We start from the raw sequence: 22794 nt of genomic DNA, 5'->3' as shown, positions 1-22794 counted from the left end.
TTTCGATTTTTTTTTTTTTCAATTTGAATTTCTAGTATTTATCGAAGAGACAAATATTATTTCCTCATCAACACATGAGAATTCCTGTATTTTAGAATAGAGACTAGTCTAATTGGAGTTTGGTACAACATAAAAAATAAATGCTGACTCCTATGCCTTGTCGTTCTATTTATTATTTCAATTCAATAAATCATTCGTTCACGTGTAGTGCAAGTACGTGGTGGAGCTGGTCTGGAGCAGGAAAAGTAGCTTGACTGAAGTTTCTTGGACAGTAGAAGAAATAAAACAACAGCTGCAGATCTCGAATGCATCTTCATTACAGTATGTTCCAAGGAAGTGTAATGCCATTGCTCATGCTATAGCAAAAGTGGCTCTGGATTTTGAGAATTCTGTTATATGGCTGGAAGAGTTTCCAGTCCAGATCATGATGTTACTCTCAAATTTTATCAATTAGAAAGCTTTACTTTCTTTTCAAATCGAAATTCAAAATATAGCAACAACACAAAGTGATGCCTGGACTTTTCTCTTTTTGTATCCAAACAGAGGCTCATGAAAGGCAACAAGGCACGTAAAGGGTGACATATTTGCACCATTCCTCTCGAGTTGTCCTCGTAAGTCAACAAATATCAATTGCATATATAAAATTCAATTAATGTCGGAAGCGACAAGAAACGAAATGTTCTTTAGTAAAATAGCTCATAATTCCAGCCTTTCTTTTTCTTGTTTTTTTTTTCGACGATCCGATTTGCCACTTTGTCTTCAAAGCAAGAATTAAGTTGAGTGATGGGTGCGTGGATAATTCGTTCGTTGAATCCAAATAATCAAACTCTTGCGGGGCACGGCATAATGGTCATTACCATCAATGTTTTCTCCATAAGTCAACAAAGATCACTTGAGTAATGCAATCATCGATCAAAGGGTCTAACTTTTTTTGTTTTTTTTGTTTTTTATATGCTTGATCTCCAAGGATTGACACATACGAGAGGTTTTATTCAAAGGAGTGGGCAACGGGCATCAAGAATAGAAATGGTCAATAGCATTTTACTAGTTTTGACCGTTAATGCGAAAAAGTTTTCTGCCATTATGTTGGATTTTTTAACCCATATGGTTGAAATTGTTTAATTGGTAATGTTTTAAAATGATATATGAGGAAAAGTCTTTGGCTCGTTATTTTTTCATCCATTCTTTTGTCACATGTATCTTTAAACGAATTAAAAGGCAAGTATTGAATGAATAAAGAGTAATGTTTTAGAAGTACTAAAGATTTTCGCAAAATATAAACTTATTCAGTTAAAATATCTTTTATCCAAAAAATTAATATATAACCCGAAACTCGTTGTTATGGGTGACTTTTACTTCCTGTCTCTCATCACATCACAAAGAGAAAGTTGAGGGGTTTAGCTTCCGAGACGAACATATATGGATAGATTTTCCTAATGTTGTAAAGTATATAAAGACTATTCCGGCATTTAACTTGCAATTTAATGTTTTTATTGAAAGTCGTAGAGATATTGAATGGGTTGGAGTAGTATAAATGGGATCGAGTGGGACACGAATATCACATGAACGAGCATGAAAGCATAAAATATTAAATTAATTTTATAAAATAATTTAGAAAATAAAATAAACAAACCGTCTCAATAGACTGCTAGTTGTTCAAAAACCAACCTGAGATTTGTTTTTTCTAGCTTCATTGAATGTAAAATTAACGAACAAAAAAATGGAAAAGCCTAAACACAAATTTTTTTGACAAAGGGCAACAAAAAATAATTAAAAAGGGCGGTAGGGTGTTTTTTTCCCCAAGAAAAATTCATTTTGAGTGTGTTTTTGTTAAATATTGTTAATATACAAATATAGAGAGAGACACACATATGTAATTCATACTTAATTATTATATTCTCTCTGTCAGCTAACTGAAGTATACATCATTACTCATAATAAGTTGTTCAATCACTGTAAAATTTTAAGATCATCAGCTACAGATTCACCGGTAAAGCACAAATTAACAGAACAAATTACAATGATCAAAACTCGCAAAAAAGTCAAAGAGCACACACACACAACATGTCCTTTTCGGAAGGAAATGTGGGGCAGGTAAATTCCTATTCCTACAACTAGTTCTTTACAATAAAGCTTAAGTTAATGGAAAATTCTATAAATTCCTCAGAAAATTTCACAGAATCCAGCAAACCTGAGCCTGAATTCTGAATTCTTCTGATAAAGGGGGGAAAATGGAAAATTGCATTTTCTTGACAATCTTTGTGATCCCTATCTCTTCTCTAATTTTCTGTGGCCTTCTTGGAGTCGTGTACACCTTATGGTGGAAACCCAAAAGCTTGGAGAAGAATTTCAGGAGTCAAGGGATCAAGGGCACTTCTTATAGTCTGTTCCAAGGTGAAAAGGAAGAGATGTTAAGGGCTTCTTTAGAATCATGGTCCAAGCCCATGTCTTTGAATCATAAGATTGTGCCTTATGTCCTTCCTTTCATCCATCAGACGGTTCAAAAATATGGTAATCATTCACTGATTACAAAATTTAATTAATTGGACGAAAGCTCACACTCACACTCACTGCCTCTGTTATTGAATCAGGTAAATTCTCTCTGGGTTGGAACGGAACAAGGCCTAGGCTTACAGCAGCCGAGCCTGAGCTGATCAGGTTAGTATTAGGAGACAAGTCCGGTCACATTATCAAGCCACCATTGAACCCTCTTGTGGATCTTCTGCAAAAAGGAGTTTCAACCTTGGAAGGAGAGTCATGGGCAAAACGTAGAAAGTTGATCACTCCAGCTTTTCACCTTCACAAGTTAAAGGTGTCTCTTTAATCCTTGTGCACATTCCATAAGTTAATTTTAGGGTGCTTACACTCTCACAGTTTTCTTAATGTTTCGCTACTAGAAAAATTGAAAATAGCCATTGTTTTCTGGAGGGAATTAGTTTTTTTTTTGTGAAAATTTTGACAGCAAAAGAGCAACTGATTGTTATTAAACTGTAGAAGAATAAGTCGTAAAAACTGGAAAAATAGTAGTCTCCCTTAATTTTGTCTAGCTTTTTTATACATTCTTATTTGTAAGCAGGGAATGGCGGCAGCATTTTCTAGTAGTTGCATTGATCTAATCAACCGATGGAAGAAGCTTAGTTGCCCAGGATCATGTGAAATTGATGTCGCCCCCGAATTTAACACTCTGGCTGGAGATGTCATCGCTCGCACAGCTTTTGGAAGCAGCTATGAAGAGGGAAAAAGGATATTTGAACTTCAAAAACAGCAAATTGCATTAGTTCTCGAAGCTCATTATGCTATGTACTTTCCTGGTTTAAGGTACCATACCATATAATAGAGAGAGAGAGAGACCTCTTTAAGAATTCTGGATTAATTTATATAGATTTTGATGATTAATTTTGTATTCCTGACACAGATTTTTACCCACTAAAAGCAACAAAAAAAGATACAATCTTGACAAGGAGATCAAAGCAGCGTTATGGGGTATTATCCGGAAAAAAGAACAAGCTATGCTAATGAACAAACAATCAAGCAACGATGATGATCTTTTGGGCATGTTGTTAAAATGCACGGAACAAACTGAAAATGATTTGAAAATTGAAGATGTTATTGAGGAATGCAAATTGTTCTACTTTGCTGGCCAAGAAACCACAGCAAACTTGCTTACATGGACAATGATCATTTTATGTATGCACCCAAATTGGCAAGAAAAGGCCAGAGAAGAAGTTCTAAACACTTGTGGCAAGAAAATGCCTGACATAGAAGATTTAAATCGCCTCAAGATTGTAAGTATTAGTTGTTTTAATTCACAAATTACATTATCATATATAGACTTATAAGTTGTTGCTTCAAAAGTTGCTACATACATGTCATTGCAGGTGTCGATGATATTACATGAAGTCCTTAGATTGTATCCCCCTGTGACGGCTCTGTTTCGATATACATGCCGACGTATCAACATTGGAGGATTCTCTGTCCCGCCCAGCGTAGAAATAACATTGCCACTTTTACTTCTTCATCACGATCCTATGTACTGGGGCAGTGATGCTGACGAGTTTAATCCGGATAGATTTGCTGATGGAGTTGCGAAAGCTTCAATGGATCAACTTGCTTTCTATACGTTTGGTTGGGGTCCAAGAATCTGTTTAGGCCAAAACTTTGCCATGATAGAAGCAAAGATGGCTCTGGCTATGATTCTTCAGAATTTTACATTTGAGATCTCGGCCTCTTACACTCATTCTCCTATTACAGTCATAACTCTTCAACCAAAACATGGGGCTCCAATTATTCTGCACCAAACCCAATAAGTGTGTTTTCAGAGGAAATGACAACCACTGCTTCAAAACTATACAGCTAAGTGGCCAGCAATTCAATAATGACGGCTGCCCTAAGGATTATGCAGCATGCCTGCAATTCAATGATGCGTGAACTGTAGAAAAGTTATGCAACATGCGTTGAACACGAGAAAATGTCTTGTCACGTAACTTCACCAACTTCAGTTTTGCGGTTTGAAGTTTTGTACTTATTAATGTAACATAGATAAAGAGAAACTAAGTATGCTGTTTGTCATGTAATTTCACTGACTACTGAATGCGGTTTGAAGTTTTGTGTTGATTAATGTACTATGTGGGGGTTTGTAATTTGATTATTACTCTTGCAAGAGGGAATGTTACAAGCTGTGATTTTCCAGTAATTTTCATGACATCAGATACAAGCCTTCTCATCGATATCCCTAGATTACAGAGTTTGCAGTGAAACTGTTGAATTTTGTGGCTGTGGTGAAGTGACTTCAATAAGAAACTTATGAACTTGATTATGCAAGAAGAAGAAATTACCACTTGGACTCACCCGCTTCAATTACTGCTGTAAGGTTGGTCGTGTCTCCCGTCAGAGGCCAGCTACCTCAGTACATATGGCAAGGCCCGTTGCGGTGCCTTTTTGCTCTATGGGGATTGAGCGAGTATCGAGTTGAACTATCTCATTGTCTGGGTTGGTTCTTTGATACGGCTGCTATGTTGTGTAAGAGTGGGCGGTACAGTCATTTACCTTCCTTGTAGTTTTGGCTAAAAGAGGGTTAGGCTGCCTAGTGGCTGGCTAGTCACAATAATAATAATAGAAATTGGAAGGAATACAAAGACTAGTCTACTACTACTTAATAACAAATTGTAGCATCACACATTTGAGTTAGGATTTTACTTCGAAAAATTTCCCTTGGAATTGCAATAACATCACAAACAAGATGCATACATATTATAGAAAAGACATGATAAGCAAAACAAAAGTTCAAATTTATGTCATGCAAAGTCAAACCAACTCTCATCAATTTCAAAAAATCTACTCATCCACTCCAAATTCAGAGGCTCATCGTTATAGCAATCAAAGAACTTGTTATCTCCAACAAAACTAAATAATTTTGATCCCCCATCAGCATAAGAAGTTCCCTCAAGGTCACCACTTCTCTTTTGTACAGTACTGCCCTTCTCCTCCCCTTTAGATATCTCAAGCTCCAAATCTTTTGCCGTTGAACCTCTGCTTGGTTTTTCATTTTGCTTTATTTTCTTGCTCAAATGAGAGTTCCAATAGTTCTTGATTTCATTATCGGTCCGACCAGGTAATCTTCCAGCAATCAAAGACCACCTATATAAAGCCTTAAATTTTACTAACGCATTACATCCCACTAGCCAAACAGAAAAAGAAAGTACTATTACCTGTTTCCGAGGAGTTTGTGAAGCCTGAGTATCAAGTCCTCTTCTTGGTCTGATATATTGCCTCTCTTGATATGTGGCCTAAGATAATTCATCCATCTTAATCTGCAACTCTTTCCACATCTATTAAGGCCTGCATAATTGAAATTGTAGTTACATGCCCATCAAGCTTTTGTTGACATTGAAATTCACTATCATCCATCAATTATACGACAGACCTGCTTTGGCTGCAACTGATTTCCACTTCTTGGGACCATGAACCTCAATGGCTTGAGCCAGCTTTTGGTCTTCTTCAGCCGTCCATGCTCCTCTATTAGCTTCTTTCTTAGTACATTGACTGCTCACAGTAACCATTGGTGTCTTAATTTTCTACAGTATCTTTCTATATATGAGCGAGCAAATTTGGGTGTATTCTACAACAAAATCACACACTCAAAGAGAAGGAAATAATTTGATGGGGATGATAAATGTATCTATAATAGAGCTTGTAATGATACTTATGGGTTTGTAGAGAAAATTGATGAGATGGGTCACTTCACTTGTTTTTAGCTACCTTTCTTTGGGAAGAATCTGAACACCAACTAACCATTTTATATATGAAAGCAGTAGTGAGTTCTTATTTGGTTTCTGAATTATGATTGAAAAATGAGAGGACCTGGCATGTTATGAGTACACATCTCGATGCTTGTGCACTTATATTATGCACTTTGATAAAAAATAAGAAAACAAACACAGAAATGAAATCTATATGTATCCAAATCCAATGGCTGTCCTTATTCATCGTGACTGGTATGTGCATGAATGAGACAGGTGATTGCGGCTTTTATGCTCAAAAGAGAGAATAAATAATAAACAAGTTCTTAAATTTAGATGCATATGATAAGATAAAAAAACAAGTTGAGGACGAGAAAGAAAGTAACTTAGATATCAATTTGAACAACAATACAAACAATTTATATATACATATAGAGAGAGAAGAGAGAATAATAAAGGACAGCCAAAAGTGAGAAACTTCTAAACAATTTCAATGATTATTAATATTCTTCTTCTTCCTTTCAGAAATATGACGATGACTGTATGTTCTTAATTTTTTTTTTCGTTTATTATAGACTAATGGTCAACCCAATTCTCTTCTTAAACAAAAAAAAAAAAAACTAAACTAAACAAGAAATTTCACTAACTGATAAATACCCTCAACTATATATTGTTAATATGAGCACATAGCTCTCATTCGTCTGTCAAAAATTGTTCATCATTATACCGGTTACATATATCTTATTGTGTTATTTGGCTAGGTTACCCAGTGGGTTTGCTTTTGTCAGGTTACAGATGCCCACCACATACCTGCCATGACCAAATATGATTTTAAATTTTTGGGGCCCGGTTCAATACAAATTATTGATAGTGGTGAAAATGTTTAGATTTGTAAATTTACACATCTGTATTCGCATAGCCTCAAAATTATCTAGACATGAAATTTCAAGCACCAAATCTGTATGTGGAATATAACCTGAATAAAGACTTTAGTTTAGCTAGCCAGTTTATATATTTTTGTAGATGCTGTTCTTGGATATTGGAACTTGGGAAGCGTATACGTACTTTGACGCATTTTCATAAATTTGGAGTAGATTACCATAAATACAGAGACTGCAGAAATCCTAATAATAATTGAACACCATCAAACTAGGAGTGTTTTCTTTGCGGAAATTCAATTCAAGGGTCCGGCCCTGAGGCCTATCACTGTGTCTACACGTAAAGACTGCCCATGCACTTTCATCAATATGGCCATATGGGATGAGAGGGTCAAATAATAGAAAAACCATAAATTATAATAAAATGAGACTTTATTATTTTACTAGATGTTATTTTCTGCTATGTCACTTTACTATCAAAGTTTTTTTATACTTATTTTTTCTCACTTAATATTTCGGTGTTTATCATTTTACCACTAAACCGTTAACTTCATTAATAAATTGTTGATGTCATAAGAGTATTTTGAGAATTTCAGTATATCCATTATTTTAAGAATTTCACAAGGTATAATATTTATAATATTATCAATTAACTATTTTAGAGATATAAAATAATCAATCGATAAAAGTGTTATTTCTCTGTATATAATTAATTTTGTATTTTTGTTCAATTCAAATGATCAAATTATACTTGCATAGTTCAGAAGTAAAATAGATTTTTCTTATAATTTCTATTGAAACTTTTGTTAACTGTAATGGTTTGGTGGTAAAATGATAAAAACTGAGACATTAAATGGAAAAAAAATTATTAGAAAACTTTAATGATAAAATAATATGCCAAAACATATTAGGTGGTGAAATGATAATATCCCTAATAAGTTATTATTTGCTACCAACTTATTTTACAGCACTTTCATTAATTAGGTGTCCATTAATACACTAATGTGGGTTAAAGTAACGGAACATGATCCTCTCCTGATCTTAGCATTATTAAGCTTTTAATGATATTTTGTCATATTTATTTTAATATTAGTGTATTGGTAAGATTTAAATTCTTTTACTTTTTTTATTTATTAACAATCAATCAGTGATAGAATTATTTACTGAACATGATCGAATCATGAGAGAATCATGATCCTAAAGTAACACATTATTGTCCATTAAATCTCTTTTCCCTCCTTTTGAGCTAATCACATACCTTAGGAAACAATCGATCCCTCTCAAATCAAGTGGTGATTTCTTGTTTTATTCTATCCCCCGTTCTGGCAGGCTCGCTCAACAGAAAAAAGGTTTTGATGAACGTCACATGTCCATTTCCGAGAAGTCCATTCGTGCCAGCTCTCGAATGCTCACAGACTATTAACTCGCGACAAATTATCTGTGCTTTTGTTGATTAGCATTCACTTGGTGGTCCAGCTAATATTTTTTTCTCAGAGGAAATTAACCTCATTTATACCACATCGTTATCATGTTCATGGCTGGCTTCTTCCCTTCAAGCATCCATTTCCATGCATTGAGCAGTGAGTCATTGATAGAAAAGTTTACGAAAATTTTATGATTACCGAATATATGAGTTGTCTTATTCTTCTTACTCGTGGAAAGCTAGAGTGTTGTGCTTCACAGAAATAATGACAGATCGATTGGCAGCATTTACTTTTGGAAAATAATAATAATAATAATATCATGATGATGGTGATGATGATGCAGAAATTGATGTACCGAATTAACTATGAAGATGATTCTATTATTTTGAGTTTATATATATATATATATATATTGATATATTACCATTAGAATTCTATTAATATTTATAATAAAAAATTCACCAGGACTTTATATTATGGCACAGTTCAAACTTAATACTAGAGGAATATCTAGTCCATCCTAAGTAATGGTAAGTTAAGTAAACTCCTACTCGATTTTATTAGAAGGGGTAGGGATGACAATGGGGTGTGGTAAAGGTGGGAAGACCAACCACATTCCCCACCTTATTACAAATTACACCTTCATTCCCTACCTCATTCCCCAATAAATTTATGTTGCGTTTACTAAACATGAATCGAAATGGACTGAAATCAGAATGGGAAATAGGAATCAGAATAAGTTGTTTACTTAAGCTGTTGGAATCAGAATCGGAATCGGAATGAATTCCATTCCCGTTGATGTGTTTATTTTATTCTGAAATCGGAATGTACTGTTTCAAATTACTGAAATACCCCTATTGCTTATAATGATAAAATGGATTAATAATAATAATAATAATAATAATAATAATAATAAATAAATAAATAAAATATTGTTGTTATTATTATTATTATTATTATTATTATTATTATTATTATTATACATAATAAATTAAATAATTATAAAAATAATAATTTAGGATAATATATTAATTTTCTTTGTTAAAAATAATAATAATATTAACAATAAAAATAATAATAATATTAACAATAATTAGAATATTTATTATTATTATTATTATTGGTTAATTTTATTATTATAAATATAAAATTTGTATGGTCCAAAATCAACAAATGGCAACGATGGTGATGAGAAGCTTCCGATCGGCGGTGAACGGGAGGCAAAGACGAGCGGCGAAGCAACAAGACCGGTGATTTCAGAGCAAAGACGATGGTGACGGGAAGTTCAGTGATGACGAGACCAGTGACAACGACAGGAAGTCGCTGCGAAGACGATGGCCAGCGATTTAAGAGCCAACGACGGCGTGTGATTTAAAACCGACGAGTCAACGACGGCGTATGAAGGGCTATGGCAATGGCATCCAGCTTCGAAGAGAAGAACGGGTCTAGGGATTTTGCTTTTTTTTTTTAATTTTCAGTTTTTATATTTTTTATTTCAATGAGGGTATTTTAGGAATATTGTAATATCATTGGGGGTAAAATGGGAAGTCCCGAGAATGGGAGACTGATTCCCACCTCCCCCATGGGAATCAATCTCCCATTCCCCATTCCTAAATAGTAGTGGGTCCCACCATTCCGATTCTGATTCCTGCCTTAATTTTGCGAAGTAAACGCTATCAATTATTTCGATTCCGGATTCCAATTCCCCAATTCGGTAAGTAAACGCAGCATTAGTGGGGTGGGGATGGGGAATCCCCATGTGGAGAATAATTTCCCTCATCCTCACCCCATTCCCCATTTATTTATTTTGTAGTAGATATAGATACATGATTTAAATAAATTAAAAATCAAATACTTAAATAAAATCATTAATTTAAATTATTTAAAAATATCTCCAAATGTTTGTAATAATATCTTGAAATGATATCAAAATTGAAAAATATTTGAAAAAAACAATATCTTAAGAGAGAAAATAAAACATAACAATATTTTAGGGTTGAGTAAAAATTATATTGCAGGGTTTTCTTTTAGTTATAACCCATTTATATCAAGTAAAAATAAAAAGAAAATTCATTAACTAACATTGTAATTAATAAAAAAAAGATTATTAAATAAAAATTAAAAAATATTCATATATAACGGGGATTGGGCTGGAGGTGGGTTGGAGAGTACAAAATCAAACTGCATCCCATTAAAAATTTGGGGATTATTTTCCTTCATTCCTCATCCCGTTTTCTAAAAATTATTCAAAATTCACCCCATTTGAGGTGGAACCTCATCGGGCCCCAAATCCATAGAGGATTTTGCCATCCCTAAAAGGGGAATCAAGTCTCAAGTAGTGTTGGAACTTGAACTCATCTACTCAAGGTCCTTGAGTGCTTTTTGTTTTATCAATCCATGAACTCATAACGTGTGATATTGTTATATAAAGCAATTTGCTCATTGGTTCTAATTGAATTGGTCTCAAACATTTGATTTACATGTATGTCACAATTTTCTGAATCAGTTTAACAATGGCGCAATTCTAAGTCCAAAAATAAATTGGATCTACTTTTAAAATTTGATGCTACCAAAATATTAGATGGTTCTAAACAGACGTGACTTAATTTTGAAGAAGAGTAAATTATTATGCCAACATTCTAAGGGGAGAAATTGAAGTAAAACCTCAAAAAGTATACAATAAAAATAACAATGACTAACTACTTGTCAAGAAACTGCTAATTAGAAATTGTAACAATTTCCAAATATCAGTTTAGTTAATTATGAAGGCATGTGCATATTTTTCTTACTGTTGTGCTATTAATGCCATATTTTGACCTTCAAAGAGAATAAATGACATATTTGGATGCTGGGTGTCTTTGGTAATTGGCCCATCTTGAAATCTGAAACTATTTTTTTTTTTTGGAAAAAGCTATTTACCCCGAATTTGCTCCCCGAATCTGCGCCCCGAAATCAAAACGCACCATTTACTTTTTTCTCTCCACACGTGTTGCTTCATTTTGCTTTCACTTTCCACTTCCTTGCTTTCACTTTCCACTTCTCTAGTTAGGCCCGTAAAGCAAGGTAAACATTTTGCTTTCACTTTCCATTTCTTTTTCCAGTTAGTAGCACTCTTTTTCTTCAGGCAGATTCGTCACTTTCCATTTCTCTTTCTAGTTAGCAGCACTCTCTTTCTTCAGGCAAATTCGTTTGTTAAGTTAGGAGGATTTCATTCCATTTTTGGTTTCAAATCCACTCAACCACGCCACTTGCGTCTTAATTCAATCTTTTTTCCCCCCTTCCCTCAACTCTTGATCGATGGTTCGTTCTCTTGCTCTCGTTCAATTTTCGTTATTGTGTTTGATGCATGTATCATCATCTGATGGGTGGTTTTTATGTTGGCTTCTTGTGGTAGCGGTAGCTTTATTTATTTAATTATTTTTGGTTAATTGAATTAGTTATCGAGTCGGATACTGTGGGTGTGATTGCTATAAGATTTTGTAAATTACAAAAATTAAATTGGACAGATTTTACATATTTCGCTTGCTATCTTCGGAAAAGAATTTTATTGTTAGTTGCAAGGCTTCTGTACTTGATTCCTTTGGTTTGGATTTGGATGTTTGGAATGATGAATATTGGTTGTGCTTTGCTGCTACTGTGCTTAGATCCTTAATTATCTATGTTATGCATGTTTTGGTCATTTCTTCTGGGGAGGTGGTGTTCTGTTTCTTCAGGGGTGAAACAGAGGGTTGCTTGGTGTTTGGTTATGAACATAGTGATTTTTTGTTTGAGTTACTCTTGCTTCTTCTATTTTTTAATAATTTTTTACCAGTTAAAAATGTTTAGACTGGTATGTTTTTTATGTATGCTTGAATTGATTGGCTTTTTTTAGTTTGATTAAAATGCTAAATAAATGGTGGAAGCAAGGATTGAAAATTTGATGATAGTTTATTATTATTGTAGGAACTTGATGTAGTTATATTTGAATGGACGAATATTGCTTCAGTACATGAATCATTATGGGCAACAGATACCATGCTTGTTTAGCAACATGAGCAACCAATCTCGAGAGAGCTTTTCTCATGTTTCTATTTTATTTTCCTCCAACCCTGGGAATTGGACACTTTGACACCCTGGGAATTTAATTTCTGTTTTATTTGTGTGTAACTGGTGCTGTAATTGTTGTATGTTTTGTTTTATTTTCGATTTTTTTTTCTGTTTCGTAGTTTCGGAAATCAATTAACCACAATGTCAACTAGCACAAGTGAAATTCGAAACTCACAGCAGCTATGTAACGGATGCGGTAATTACATGGAGTTATTAACGTCACGTACAACAAAGAATCCAAATCGTAAATTTTGGCTTTGTAAAAGATGTAATAATTTTCAATGGGCTGAAGATCGTAAACCAAGCGAAGAGAAAATTGATTTGTTAGTGGAGGAGGTTAGAAAGTTAGCATTAGAGATTGAGTGTTTGTCCGTTAAATTCCAATTATTGTATGATAACGAACTTCGAAGGAGACATACACCAAAATATGATTACATTAAAATACTTGTAATTGTTGTGATATGTTATCTATTCAAGTGTTATTTTTAAGTTGTATTATTTTGTACTATGTATTAATTTGCAATTGATTAATTGATTAGTTGATGTCAATTGTTTCTTTATCCTATGGCGATTTCTAGTTTTGTGAATTTCTAAGAAATTTCCTTCGTGTTTTCACTTGTTTATTTTGGAACTAGCTAAGAAATTTATTGACATAATGTACATGCGGAATTTGAACACAACGTTCTTGCATGGCAAAATCTTCATACGTGAAATCGTGATATTCAAGAAAGCAAAAAAAAAATCACATTTTGGCTTCATTTATTCATGCTTTCATGGTCTTTTCAACTGATTCTGAAATAGAGCAAAAGAAGAAAAATGGTCAATTTAAAATGCTATAGAATAAATGAGTCTTTGTCCAGCACAACTAAATAGAGTCAAAATCATACAGCCGTCCTTAGTTTTGGCACCAATTAAAATTTCAGCCTTCTGTGGGGCAAAATAATAGATCAAAACACAAGCTAGTTTTAATCATGTGTTGGGATCATTTGCTGAAAATTCCGTCCGATTGGCATCCTCGAAATCTTGTTGTAGAAATTGTTGGAAGTTTACATGAGGAACTCCTCTATAATTTATCCAAGGCTGATAGTAAGGGGGGGGAAAAACATGTTGTGGGAGTGGCTGTTAAAAAAAATGTTCATTAAATTAATAAACAAATGACAATAAAACAACACTAACAACATGTATATAAAAAAAAAATTTACCATAGCCATATTGCCTGATTGTGTTGGGATTGCAGTAGCCGCCTGAGAAGATGAATCGTGTGCCTCCAAGTGCTACGAAAGTAAGCAAGAAACATTTAAATTTTATTCAATTTATATAAAATTAATTTGTATTGAATTAATTAAAAATGAATGCAATAGAATTACCTCTGCAGTTGTACTCAATGAAGTATTGTTCGACCTATGTTTTGGCTTTTTAAATTGCTTTTACTTTCTTTGAGAATGTGGCCGACCTTTACGACAAGATACTACTGGATCCTGTATGATTTCCGTACAACTTCCCGACCCACCAACAACAGTTACATCTTCATGTTTTGAAGCAACATCAGCAACATCATAAAAAGCAGCACACTCTTCTTTATATCGCTGGTGTTCAATGCTCGAGCTTCTCACATCATAACCGACTTTCACTCGACTGTAGCATCTCCGCACATCTTTCCTCCATCTCCGTATAATATACTTCTCAGGAAGAAATGTTACAAGGGTACGTATCATCACTGCAATGGCGTGTCCGCAAACAATCCCTCTACATTCAAACATTGCACACGCACAACGAATTTCACCATCGTCCATTTCAAAAATAACTTGAAAAGTCTTTTCTTTACTCTTTCCATTATTTTCGACGACTTCATATTCTGATCCCCCACAACTGAAAACCTCACAGTACATCTTATTCATTAGCTGCTGTTGAAATTCTTGAAACTTGGAAATTGTGTATACTTCCTCAACTTGTTTTTCCATTGCGAAATTGGTACGACATGGCATCCGTTGGCTGAAGCACCTAGCATCTGCTTGCCACTCTTTTTCAATTTTACTTTCCATTGCTTTCTCGTATTTCTCCACAAATTGCTTCAAAGTTGTTTTTGAGTTAACATACCCATAAAAAAAAGCATTCATACTCTCACTACGTTGAGTGGTTGACATGCCAGCCCAAAAAGTTATTTTCACAAAACATGAAACCCAACGATATATTTCCTCATATAAACCATTTAACCACTGATTATCAACAATACCATATTTATCTAACATGTCATGCCAAGCTTCCTCAAATTCAATAGGAGTTTGTGAATCATAAACAACAGCATGCAATGAAAATCTAATGGCATGATATTCTGCATACCTTCCCAACTTCTCGGGCACATTTTTCAAAATATGTCACAAACACCATCGATGCCTAGTATTTGGAAAAACAATCTCAATTGCATTTTGCATCGCTCTGTCTTGGTCTGTGATGATTCCAAGGGGAGGAGAGCCGGACATACATGATAGTCATGTGTGAAATAACCACGTAAACGTCTCCGTATCCTCATGCAAAATCAACCCACATCCTAACAAAATAGACTGACCGTGATGATTAACTCCAACAAAAGGAGCAAATGGCATGTCATATTTATTCGTAAGGTACGTGGTGTCAAATGTAACAACATCTCCAAAGTCTTTGTAGGCTGCCCTACTTCTTGGATCTGCCCAAAATACATTGTTTAACCAACCCTCCTCATCCAAGTCAAGACTGAAGAAAAATCCATCATTTTCTGCTTGCATTTTCTGAAAATATTTCTGAATTGCAGCCGCATCCCCTTCTCCAAGCCTTAATCGCCTTGCTTTATCAACATAATTTCTAGCATCTTTTTCTAAGAATGCGACATTTTCATAGCCACCAGCCTCAACGACAATAGACTTGAAACTTTGAGCCATTCTAATTCTTGCTTCTTCATTTATTTTCAGTTGTTTTTTTACATAAGGACTAATGGTACGGTTGCATCGATAATACCTACTCTTGCTCGGACTTATAGCATGGTTGTGTTTAAGGACAAAATTTCCAATTATCCATTTTCCACTAACAAAACGTCCTCCAATTTTAGTATTGCATCCAATTTTCTGATTAGGTTGAATCCGCAAAACCTGATTGGATTTGCCTTTGGACTTGCCATTTCACCAGCAACTAAATGTCACATATCTCATATTCCCGTCATCCTTTTTTTTACAAGATCTCTGCATCATTGGAAAGTCCCTCTTGTTGGCCATAAGCTTTGTAATATTCAAACATTTCATCTGGACTATTAAAACACATCCCAATCGTAGGCTCTTCCACCAAATTTTCATTATTTCCTTCAAAATTAGCCTCCTGTAAATCTTGAAATTCCTCTACTTCATCAATCTCCAATTCATCAATCTCGTCCATTATTGCTGCAAATTTAATAAATTATACCAAATTCATTAAGTTTAGAAACAAATAAAAATAAAAATTGATTATTATTAATTACTTATCCCTAATTCCTTAAGTGTACAAACAAATAAAAATATAAATAGATATTATTAATTAACGATTCAGCAAATTAATTCTTATTAATTACTTATCCCTAATTCATTAAGTTTACAAACAAATAAAAATATAAATAGATATTATTAATTAACGATTCAGCAAATTAATTATTATTAATTACTTATCCCTAATTCATTAAGTTTACAAACAAATAAAAATGTAAATAGATATTTTTAATTAACGATTCAACAAATTAATAATTATTAATTACTTATCACGGCTCAACAAACTGAACCAAATAAAATACAATAATTTACATACAAATGCTCACGGTTAAGTAAATTTAAATATAAATACTCATGGTTGAACTCACAAATTAAAATAAAATATCTCAAGATTCATAAATTAAAATGAAATAACCTAACATTCATAAATTAAAATGAAATAACTTAATAAATTAATGTAGAAACAATAAATACTTACGAGTTTTGTAATGTAGAGTTTTTCACTTTGTAAAGCAATGAACTCCTCTTTCTCTTTCAGATCTTCCTGAAAGCAAAGTAAATAGCAAAAAATGAAATAACAAAGAAGGAAGGAAATAGCAAAGCAAAGTAAAATAAGCGGACCACAGCTGGACATAATAAATTTTCTAGTTAGGCCCACACGTTGACTGAAGAAATACATGAAGAAACAGCTTTGCTTTTGCTTTTTCTTTCCCCAACTTTTTCCTTTCCTTTATATAAAGTAAAGTAATGGACATGTGATTAACTCAGAGCAAACAGTGCGTGTTGATTTCGAGGTGTAAATTCGGGGTAAATAGCATCACTCTTTTTTTTTTTTGGGAAGCACATGGATCTTCAAAATAAGCTTTTAAAGACCCAAGTTAAAGATATACAGTGCTTTAGTTTAATTTAACGCTTGCCAGAAGCTTTGACTAGGATTTCCTCCCCTTCAATTTCAACGGATCTCCTCTGTACCACACCACGAGTTCAGGGTTAAGATGGGCCGTTCCGCCCATCGCACCTACCAGGCGTCCACATAGAAACCGCTCGATGACACCGCAAGGCCCATATGTTAATCGGTTGTGTTTTGCTGGGTGTCTAGCCCCAATTTGAAACATCATTTTCACATCTATCCATGATTGGGTGTGTGAATCGACCCGGACTAGACAAGTCTGAATTACGAAACATTCCAATCGTTTTTAGTTTTTGTCCTTACTATGTGATTGGACGTTGTCAATATTACTTTTGTCCAAGGGTAAATTGGTTATTTCGAGCTTCTGTGAATGGCGCCAAATTATCCGTACTACACAGTCCCCTAAGCTAAAAAGCTTGGAAAAGAAGTTTTGCAGTCACCTCATGGTCTCGGTCTCTGAATAGATCGGCACTCGGCAGTCGGCAGGGAGTTTCTTGATGTCAAAATGGATTAACTCTATCAGAGTGTAACTACACAAAAGTTAAAGGGGGTTTATGTAAAAAATCACCAACTCTTTCAGCTTCTCCTATACAGCACAGGCACAACAGTGCAGTAGCAAGTGGGGGAAAATGGGTAGAGGAAAGATGGAGATGAAGAGGATTGAGAACGCAACGAACAGGCAGGTGACATTCTCAAAGAGACGAAATGGGCTTTTCAAGAAAGCTCGTGAACTCACCATTCTCTGTGATGCCAAGGTTTCCATTCTCATCTGTTCAAGCACTGCTAAGGCCCATGAATACATCAGCCCTTCCACTACGTATGTTTCTTTTTTCCCACTAACCCCTTTTTTATTCTTTTTTTTTTCAAATGGGGTTTATTATTTAATCTTTGCAGAACAAAGCAATTGCTTGATTTTTATCTAATTTGGTTTATTATTTAATCTTTGCAGAACAAAGCAATTGCTTGATTTGTATCAGAAGACTTTAAGAGTCGATCTTTGGAGCTCTCATTATGAGGTTCGTTCGATCGTTCGTTTCCCACAGACACAAGCACTCTCTCTTTTCATCACATTTCGTATATAAACCCTACAAGTTTATTAATTGGGAGCAAAAAAAAAAAATTTAATTAACTGTTCGATTGTGCAGAAAATGCTAGAGAATCTGGGGGCTGTGGAACAAGTGAATAGGATTCTGAAGAAGCAAATTAGGTATTTGTGTGTGTTGAAACGTAGTTAGGCATGATGATGCTTATTTAATAGATTTATTTATTAATGTTGTATTCCTATTGAGATTTATTTTTTTTTCTAATAGGCAGAGGATGGGTGAAAGCTTGAACGATCTGACCTTGGAGGAATTGACTGGTCTTGAGCAAGATATCCTTGATGGTTTAAAGATTATTCGTGAATGCAAGGTTATCAAACCATATACCCTTTGTGCCTCTTCTAGTACAACCGTAATAGTAAACGTGTCAAACCTCTTATAATCACTTTTATGTACTATTTGAAGAAGAAATTTTATCAGTTGAATCAATTAGCATGCACCCAAAATTCTTGAGCATCTTGCTTTGTGATGTATAAATGGAACACAGGGTTCAGTGTGGAAGAGTGTGTTCTGAAACTGTTATTATGCTATAATGTTTCCAAATTCAAGTAGGCTGTTTTGTGTCGTTTTCTTAAACAAAACAAAATTGAAGTGAAATTAAAGATTAGCTCTCCAACTTCTATCTATTCAGTGTAAATTGACAATGCTTTATAATTAAGCCGGGATGATATGACTTCCTTCTCTTAGAGAATGTTTATTTATTTTATTTTTTTCAAACTTCACCATGGTTTTCATTTGGTGAATGTTTATAACCTTATTATGTATCACTTTGTTTTATGTATTATGCTTTAGATTGAGCATCCAGTACTTCTTTCAGTGTCGTGTTCACTGACAGCCATATATATTTCTTTTCCCCCCCATCCAAAATTGAACAACAGGATCAGGTGCTCGCGAGACAGATTAATACTTTCAAGAGAAAGGTATGTTCTGTTTGTCATATTATACTTAAAACCTATGATTCTTCCCTTTCTTTTATTTTGTTATTTGTGGGAAATTTTCAGGTAAGGGGTGTGCAAAAAGAGAACAAAAGTCTTCAGGATGGATTTGTAAGTAAAATTAGCTGTCTCTCATCTATTTTCTTGATAACAGAAGATATTAAACAGAGGATTAAAACTTTTGAAAATAATGAAATTTTGGTTTTCATTCAGATGATTAATGCTAAAGAGGAGGATCCGCACTATGAGTATGAGTTAGTTGATAACGGTGAGCATTGTGATTCTGATTTTGGATTCCAAAATGAAGGTCCTGGCATATTTGCTTTACGCTTGCAGCCTAACTAAGCCTAAAGTACCCAGCGGACGAAGACTGAGTAGCATGTGAGATGACTTAGCATTATCAATACATTGAGTTACCAACACACTATAAGTATGAGAATTTGATGAAGTGTTTTAAAGATGGTAAGAATCACTTTGTTTTATCATATGACTGCAGTATTTGTTTGCTGGATGATGTTCAATCTTGTTTACAGTCGCATTTTGTTAATCAGGTGACTCAGAATTGCTAATATGGATACTCAGTACTTATTAGGATCCTTAATGTGGTGTATTTTCTTTGAGTCAATCGGTATACTCTTTCTCTGCATAGAACCAATTTGCTGTCTAATCTGGCTTGTTGGTATACCCAAAAAAAAAAGAGGTGCTTTTGGTTTATATTCCTTTACAGTTGGACTTTCGCTACACGTGCGTGGTGCCGTGGCAAGAATAAATCCATGATAAGGAATTATACACCGAGAGCATCCCTGACCTTCTATTTGGTTTGCATAATTTAATAGCTCTCTAACGGTAGCCGTTTTGGTATGTTTTTAAATTCGTTTCAAACTTGAAAACTTTTGCTCTAAAGAATGGGTGCTCTCCAATTCACATCAAATTTTGCATGATGTGGAAGTATATGCTAGAGTTATACATCCTATCATGTACATGCATATGCACATTTTAAAAGGAGTGAAAGGAGTGAAATAACAATGTGACAACAAAGTTGTACCAGTAGAAACATTTGTTAATTTAAAAGGAATTATCCAAAATGAAATTGGCTTGTGATTTGCCCCAAAAAAGTAGAACTTCAGGTAAGATATGAAATTGAAAACGCCGGCACAAACCCCTTTCTCATGATCTTCCAGCTATAATGAAAACTTGTTTGCTATCTCTCTCTCTCTTTTAATCATTATCTTGAATCCCTGGAAGCAGAAATCTGATAGTCCCTGAAGTACAAAATTTGTTTTAGCTGGTTGTCAACATGTTTGGTGGTGACGACAATTAACTTTTACAAGATAAGAGTCCACTAAATGGATCATTCTCTCCTAATTAGAAAAGCACAAAAAAATAATCGATGGTTATTCGATGAGAATATAAAATAATCATTGTAGAATATCTTTTTGTAATCATGAGCAAAATGTGTAGTTTCAAAACATATTGGGGACCGCGGCGATAGTGTAAAGCAACTGTTTCTTTTGGGATTGTAATAGAAACAGGTGGGTACTAAAATTTTTAGGAAAATGAGAGCTGGAAAATGTCATTTATCTTGACAAATCATAATGCTGCCTGCTGCGCATGCAATGAGATGTAGCATATGTAGCATCAAGCTTGCAAATTTTCTTGAGGTTTTCTCATATTTTTTGTGCGTTTGGAATTGAAATGCTGTAACTGTGGAAAAAAAACTGTAACTATAAAATAAAAATTAGTAATATATAGTAAATTTAAATTTTAAATAATAATTTTGATAAAATTATTAAAGATAAAATAAATTTTCCATTATACAATTAAAAATTCATATCAACATAACTTTCAAGTTACAGCAGTTAGTGTTTACCAAACACTTTAGTGTTGTACCTTTTAAGTTACAGCTGCCCAACCTTAATTTCAAACGCACCCTTTATCATATTAACGACCTGTTTAAAATTGAAGTACCTAACTTCTGATCCACGGTCGACGTTAGACAAATCCAATACTGGCCTTTTTTTTTTAATACTGATATTACCTTAGACAACTATTAATAGTGACAATTGATATTACATCATATAACTACTTATGTTTTCAATCAAATAACTATTTAAACTAGTTTACATTAAATATTATAAAGCATTATCTAAATTTTTTATCCTCACTAATATTCGAATTAGACAACAACTGATATTTACAATTAGACAATTAGTGGAACTAATCTACATTAAATCTAATAAAACATTGCCTAGGTTTTCTACCCTTACTAACATTTATATTAGATAACTATTGGGGACTAGTTTATATTAAATCTTATGCAATACTGCATCGATTTTCTACTGCCACTAATATTCAAATCAAACAATTATTGGTATTTACAATCGGACAACTATTTGGAACTAGTTTACATTAAATCTTATGAAACACTGTTTATATTTTTTACCCTTACTAATATTCGAAAAATATATATTTTATTCACATATTATTATAAGGGAAAATATTATCTCTACTCAATTATTCTTTAATTGAGAGAAGAATTGAGTCCACATATTATAATATGGGGAAGGCAATAGCTCACCAATTGGCAAAAGGCCGAGTTGCTCAATACTAGCCATTGAGTATTGAGTAAAGTGGGTAAAGTCTCTCTCTCTTCCCCCCAATTTGTTTCATTTGGATAAAGCATTTTTTTTATTATTTAAAAAAGCATTCTGCAACTTATTGTGCTTTCAAAATTCAGATAATCTTAAAAAAAAAAAAAGAATTTGCATATGTCGTCATTCAATTACAAGATTAAATGATTAAATATACATATCAAGCATAACAGGCCCCCCCTTTTTTCCATTTTTTGACATGGTGCAAATCTTTCTTTGCACGTGAGAAATGTAGTCCCTACGCAGGCTGCAGGCAGAAAAAAGGATAGCCTTATATTTAAAATCGAATATGCTTGCTTTTTAAAGTACAGAGAATAAAGCAGAACATCCAGTGAAAGAAGCATGGGTCTTACAATGTTGTTTCAAAGAATGAATAATTACAATTGATAATATTCAAAATCTAAATCATGATATTGGTGTAACATTTTCTTCATCAAGATCATTGGGAACCTTATAGCCACTATAAGGAACAAAATGTTGTGTCAGATCCATATACGGTAGTCGCTGTACTTGACTGATTGCTTATGGTCCTCATTTAAATGGTTCTATGAAAACGTCCAAATCAAACCAATTTTTTTTACTATTAAGAATATTAACAAAATCAAAGCGCTTCTGCTTTTTATCCATTACCCACACACACATATATATATATATATATATATATATATATATATATATATATATATATATGCTTTGAGATACTAAGAACATGAAATGTTGCCTAAAGTTGGAGTAGAAAGCAGCTCCTAGAACAATACATCTTTTCGAATATCATCTTTATTTATGATAAATAAATGGAGTTAATCCAATAATTTGGTATGTGATACCAGGAATTTTGTGAAAGAGTTGAGAACCAAATCGAATTTTACATGATGTGAAAGTATATGCTATTGAGTTATTATGGTCAGAATCTATCATATCATATACAATTATATTTGACAATGAGCGAAACAACAAATAGCAATATTCGTTAATTTAAATGAAACAGGCTTATGATTTGCCCTCAAAAGGAAAAAAAAAAAAAAAAAGGGAATTTCTGGTAAGATATGAAATACTTAAATTGAAGAGCCGGCACAATGTGGC

General features: G+C 33.7%; 4 protein-coding genes across 4 annotated transcripts; 2 read left to right on the top strand and 2 right to left on the bottom strand.

Moving 5' to 3' along the window:
* Positions 1 to 2128: 2128 nt before the first annotated feature.
* Positions 2129 to 4745, top strand: LOC18055309 (cytochrome P450 CYP72A219). Its single transcript, XM_006452943.2, has 5 exons — positions 2129 to 2511; positions 2592 to 2812; positions 3077 to 3318; positions 3416 to 3785; positions 3879 to 4745. Exons 1-5 carry the CDS (start codon positions 2232 to 2234, stop codon positions 4305 to 4307), a joined length of 1542 nt encoding a protein of 513 aa, XP_006453006.1. The 5' UTR covers positions 2129 to 2231; the 3' UTR covers positions 4308 to 4745.
* Positions 4746 to 5294: 549 nt separating this feature from the next.
* On the bottom strand, positions 5295 to 6086 carry LOC18055308 (transcription factor MYB114). The gene is made up of 3 exons (XM_006452942.2): positions 5924 to 6086; positions 5709 to 5838; positions 5295 to 5637 (listed from the first exon to the last, which is right to left on the bottom strand). Exons 1-3 carry the CDS (start codon positions 6057 to 6059, stop codon positions 5295 to 5297), a joined length of 609 nt encoding a protein of 202 aa, XP_006453005.1. The 5' UTR covers positions 6060 to 6086.
* A 7968-nt stretch (positions 6087 to 14054) lies between these two features.
* Positions 14055 to 15542, bottom strand: LOC112095768 (protein FAR1-RELATED SEQUENCE 5-like). The gene is made up of 2 exons (XM_024177909.1): positions 15194 to 15542; positions 14055 to 14887 (listed from the first exon to the last, which is right to left on the bottom strand). Exons 1-2 carry the CDS (start codon positions 15540 to 15542, stop codon positions 14055 to 14057), a joined length of 1182 nt encoding a protein of 393 aa, XP_024033677.1.
* Positions 15543 to 17428: 1886 nt separating this feature from the next.
* On the top strand, positions 17429 to 19680 carry LOC18055307 (floral homeotic protein PMADS 1). The gene is made up of 7 exons (XM_006452939.2): positions 17429 to 17842; positions 17975 to 18041; positions 18171 to 18232; positions 18336 to 18435; positions 19004 to 19045; positions 19127 to 19171; positions 19274 to 19680. The coding sequence occupies exons 1-7, from the start codon at positions 17655 to 17657 to the stop codon at positions 19403 to 19405; spliced, it is 636 nt and encodes a 211-aa protein (XP_006453002.1). The 5' UTR covers positions 17429 to 17654; the 3' UTR covers positions 19406 to 19680.
* Positions 19681 to 22794: the final 3114 nt, after the last annotated feature.

The sequence above is a fragment of the Citrus clementina genome, unplaced genomic scaffold, assembly GCF_000493195.1.
Source record: "Citrus clementina cultivar Clemenules unplaced genomic scaffold, Citrus_clementina_v1.0 scaffold_1, whole genome shotgun sequence".
NCBI classification, from domain to species: Eukaryota; Viridiplantae; Streptophyta; class Magnoliopsida; order Sapindales; family Rutaceae; genus Citrus; species Citrus x clementina.
This window is presented reverse-complemented; position numbering and strand designations above follow the sequence as displayed.

Bases quoted from the DNA above. Each gene is read 5' to 3' on its own strand.
- LOC18055309 (XM_006452943.2), top strand. From the start codon at position 2,232: ATGGAAAATTGCATTTTCTTGACAATCTTTGTGATCCCTATCTCTTCT. The intron at 3,319-3,415 runs GTACCATACCAT...TTCCTGACACAG, and splicing joins ATGTACTTTCCTGGTTTAAG to ATTTTTACCCACTAAAAGCA. The intron at 3,786-3,878 runs GTAAGTATTAGT...ATGTCATTGCAG, and splicing joins ATTTAAATCGCCTCAAGATT to GTGTCGATGATATTACATGA.
- LOC18055308 (XM_006452942.2), bottom strand. From the start codon at position 6,059: ATGGTTACTGTGAGCAGTCAATGTACTAAGAAAGAAGCTAATAGAGGA. The intron at 5,839-5,923 runs GTCTGTCGTATA...TCAATTATGCAG, and splicing joins ATCAGTTGCAGCCAAAGCAG to GCCTTAATAGATGTGGAAAG. The intron at 5,638-5,708 runs GTAATAGTACTT...GGCTTTATATAG, and splicing joins CACAAACTCCTCGGAAACAG to GTGGTCTTTGATTGCTGGAA.
- LOC112095768 (XM_024177909.1), bottom strand. From the start codon at position 15,542: ATGGCTCAAAGTTTCAAGTCTATTGTCGTTGAGGCTGGTGGCTATGAA. The intron at 14,888-15,193 runs GTCAGTCTATTT...AATTTGAGGAAG, and splicing joins TGTTGGAGTTAATCATCACG to CTTGGCATGACATGTTAGAT.
- LOC18055307 (XM_006452939.2), top strand. From the start codon at position 17,655: ATGGGTAGAGGAAAGATGGAGATGAAGAGGATTGAGAACGCAACGAAC. The intron at 18,042-18,170 runs GTTCGTTCGATC...TCGATTGTGCAG, and splicing joins TTTGGAGCTCTCATTATGAG to AAAATGCTAGAGAATCTGGG. The intron at 18,436-19,003 runs GTTATCAAACCA...ATTGAACAACAG, and splicing joins AGATTATTCGTGAATGCAAG to GATCAGGTGCTCGCGAGACA.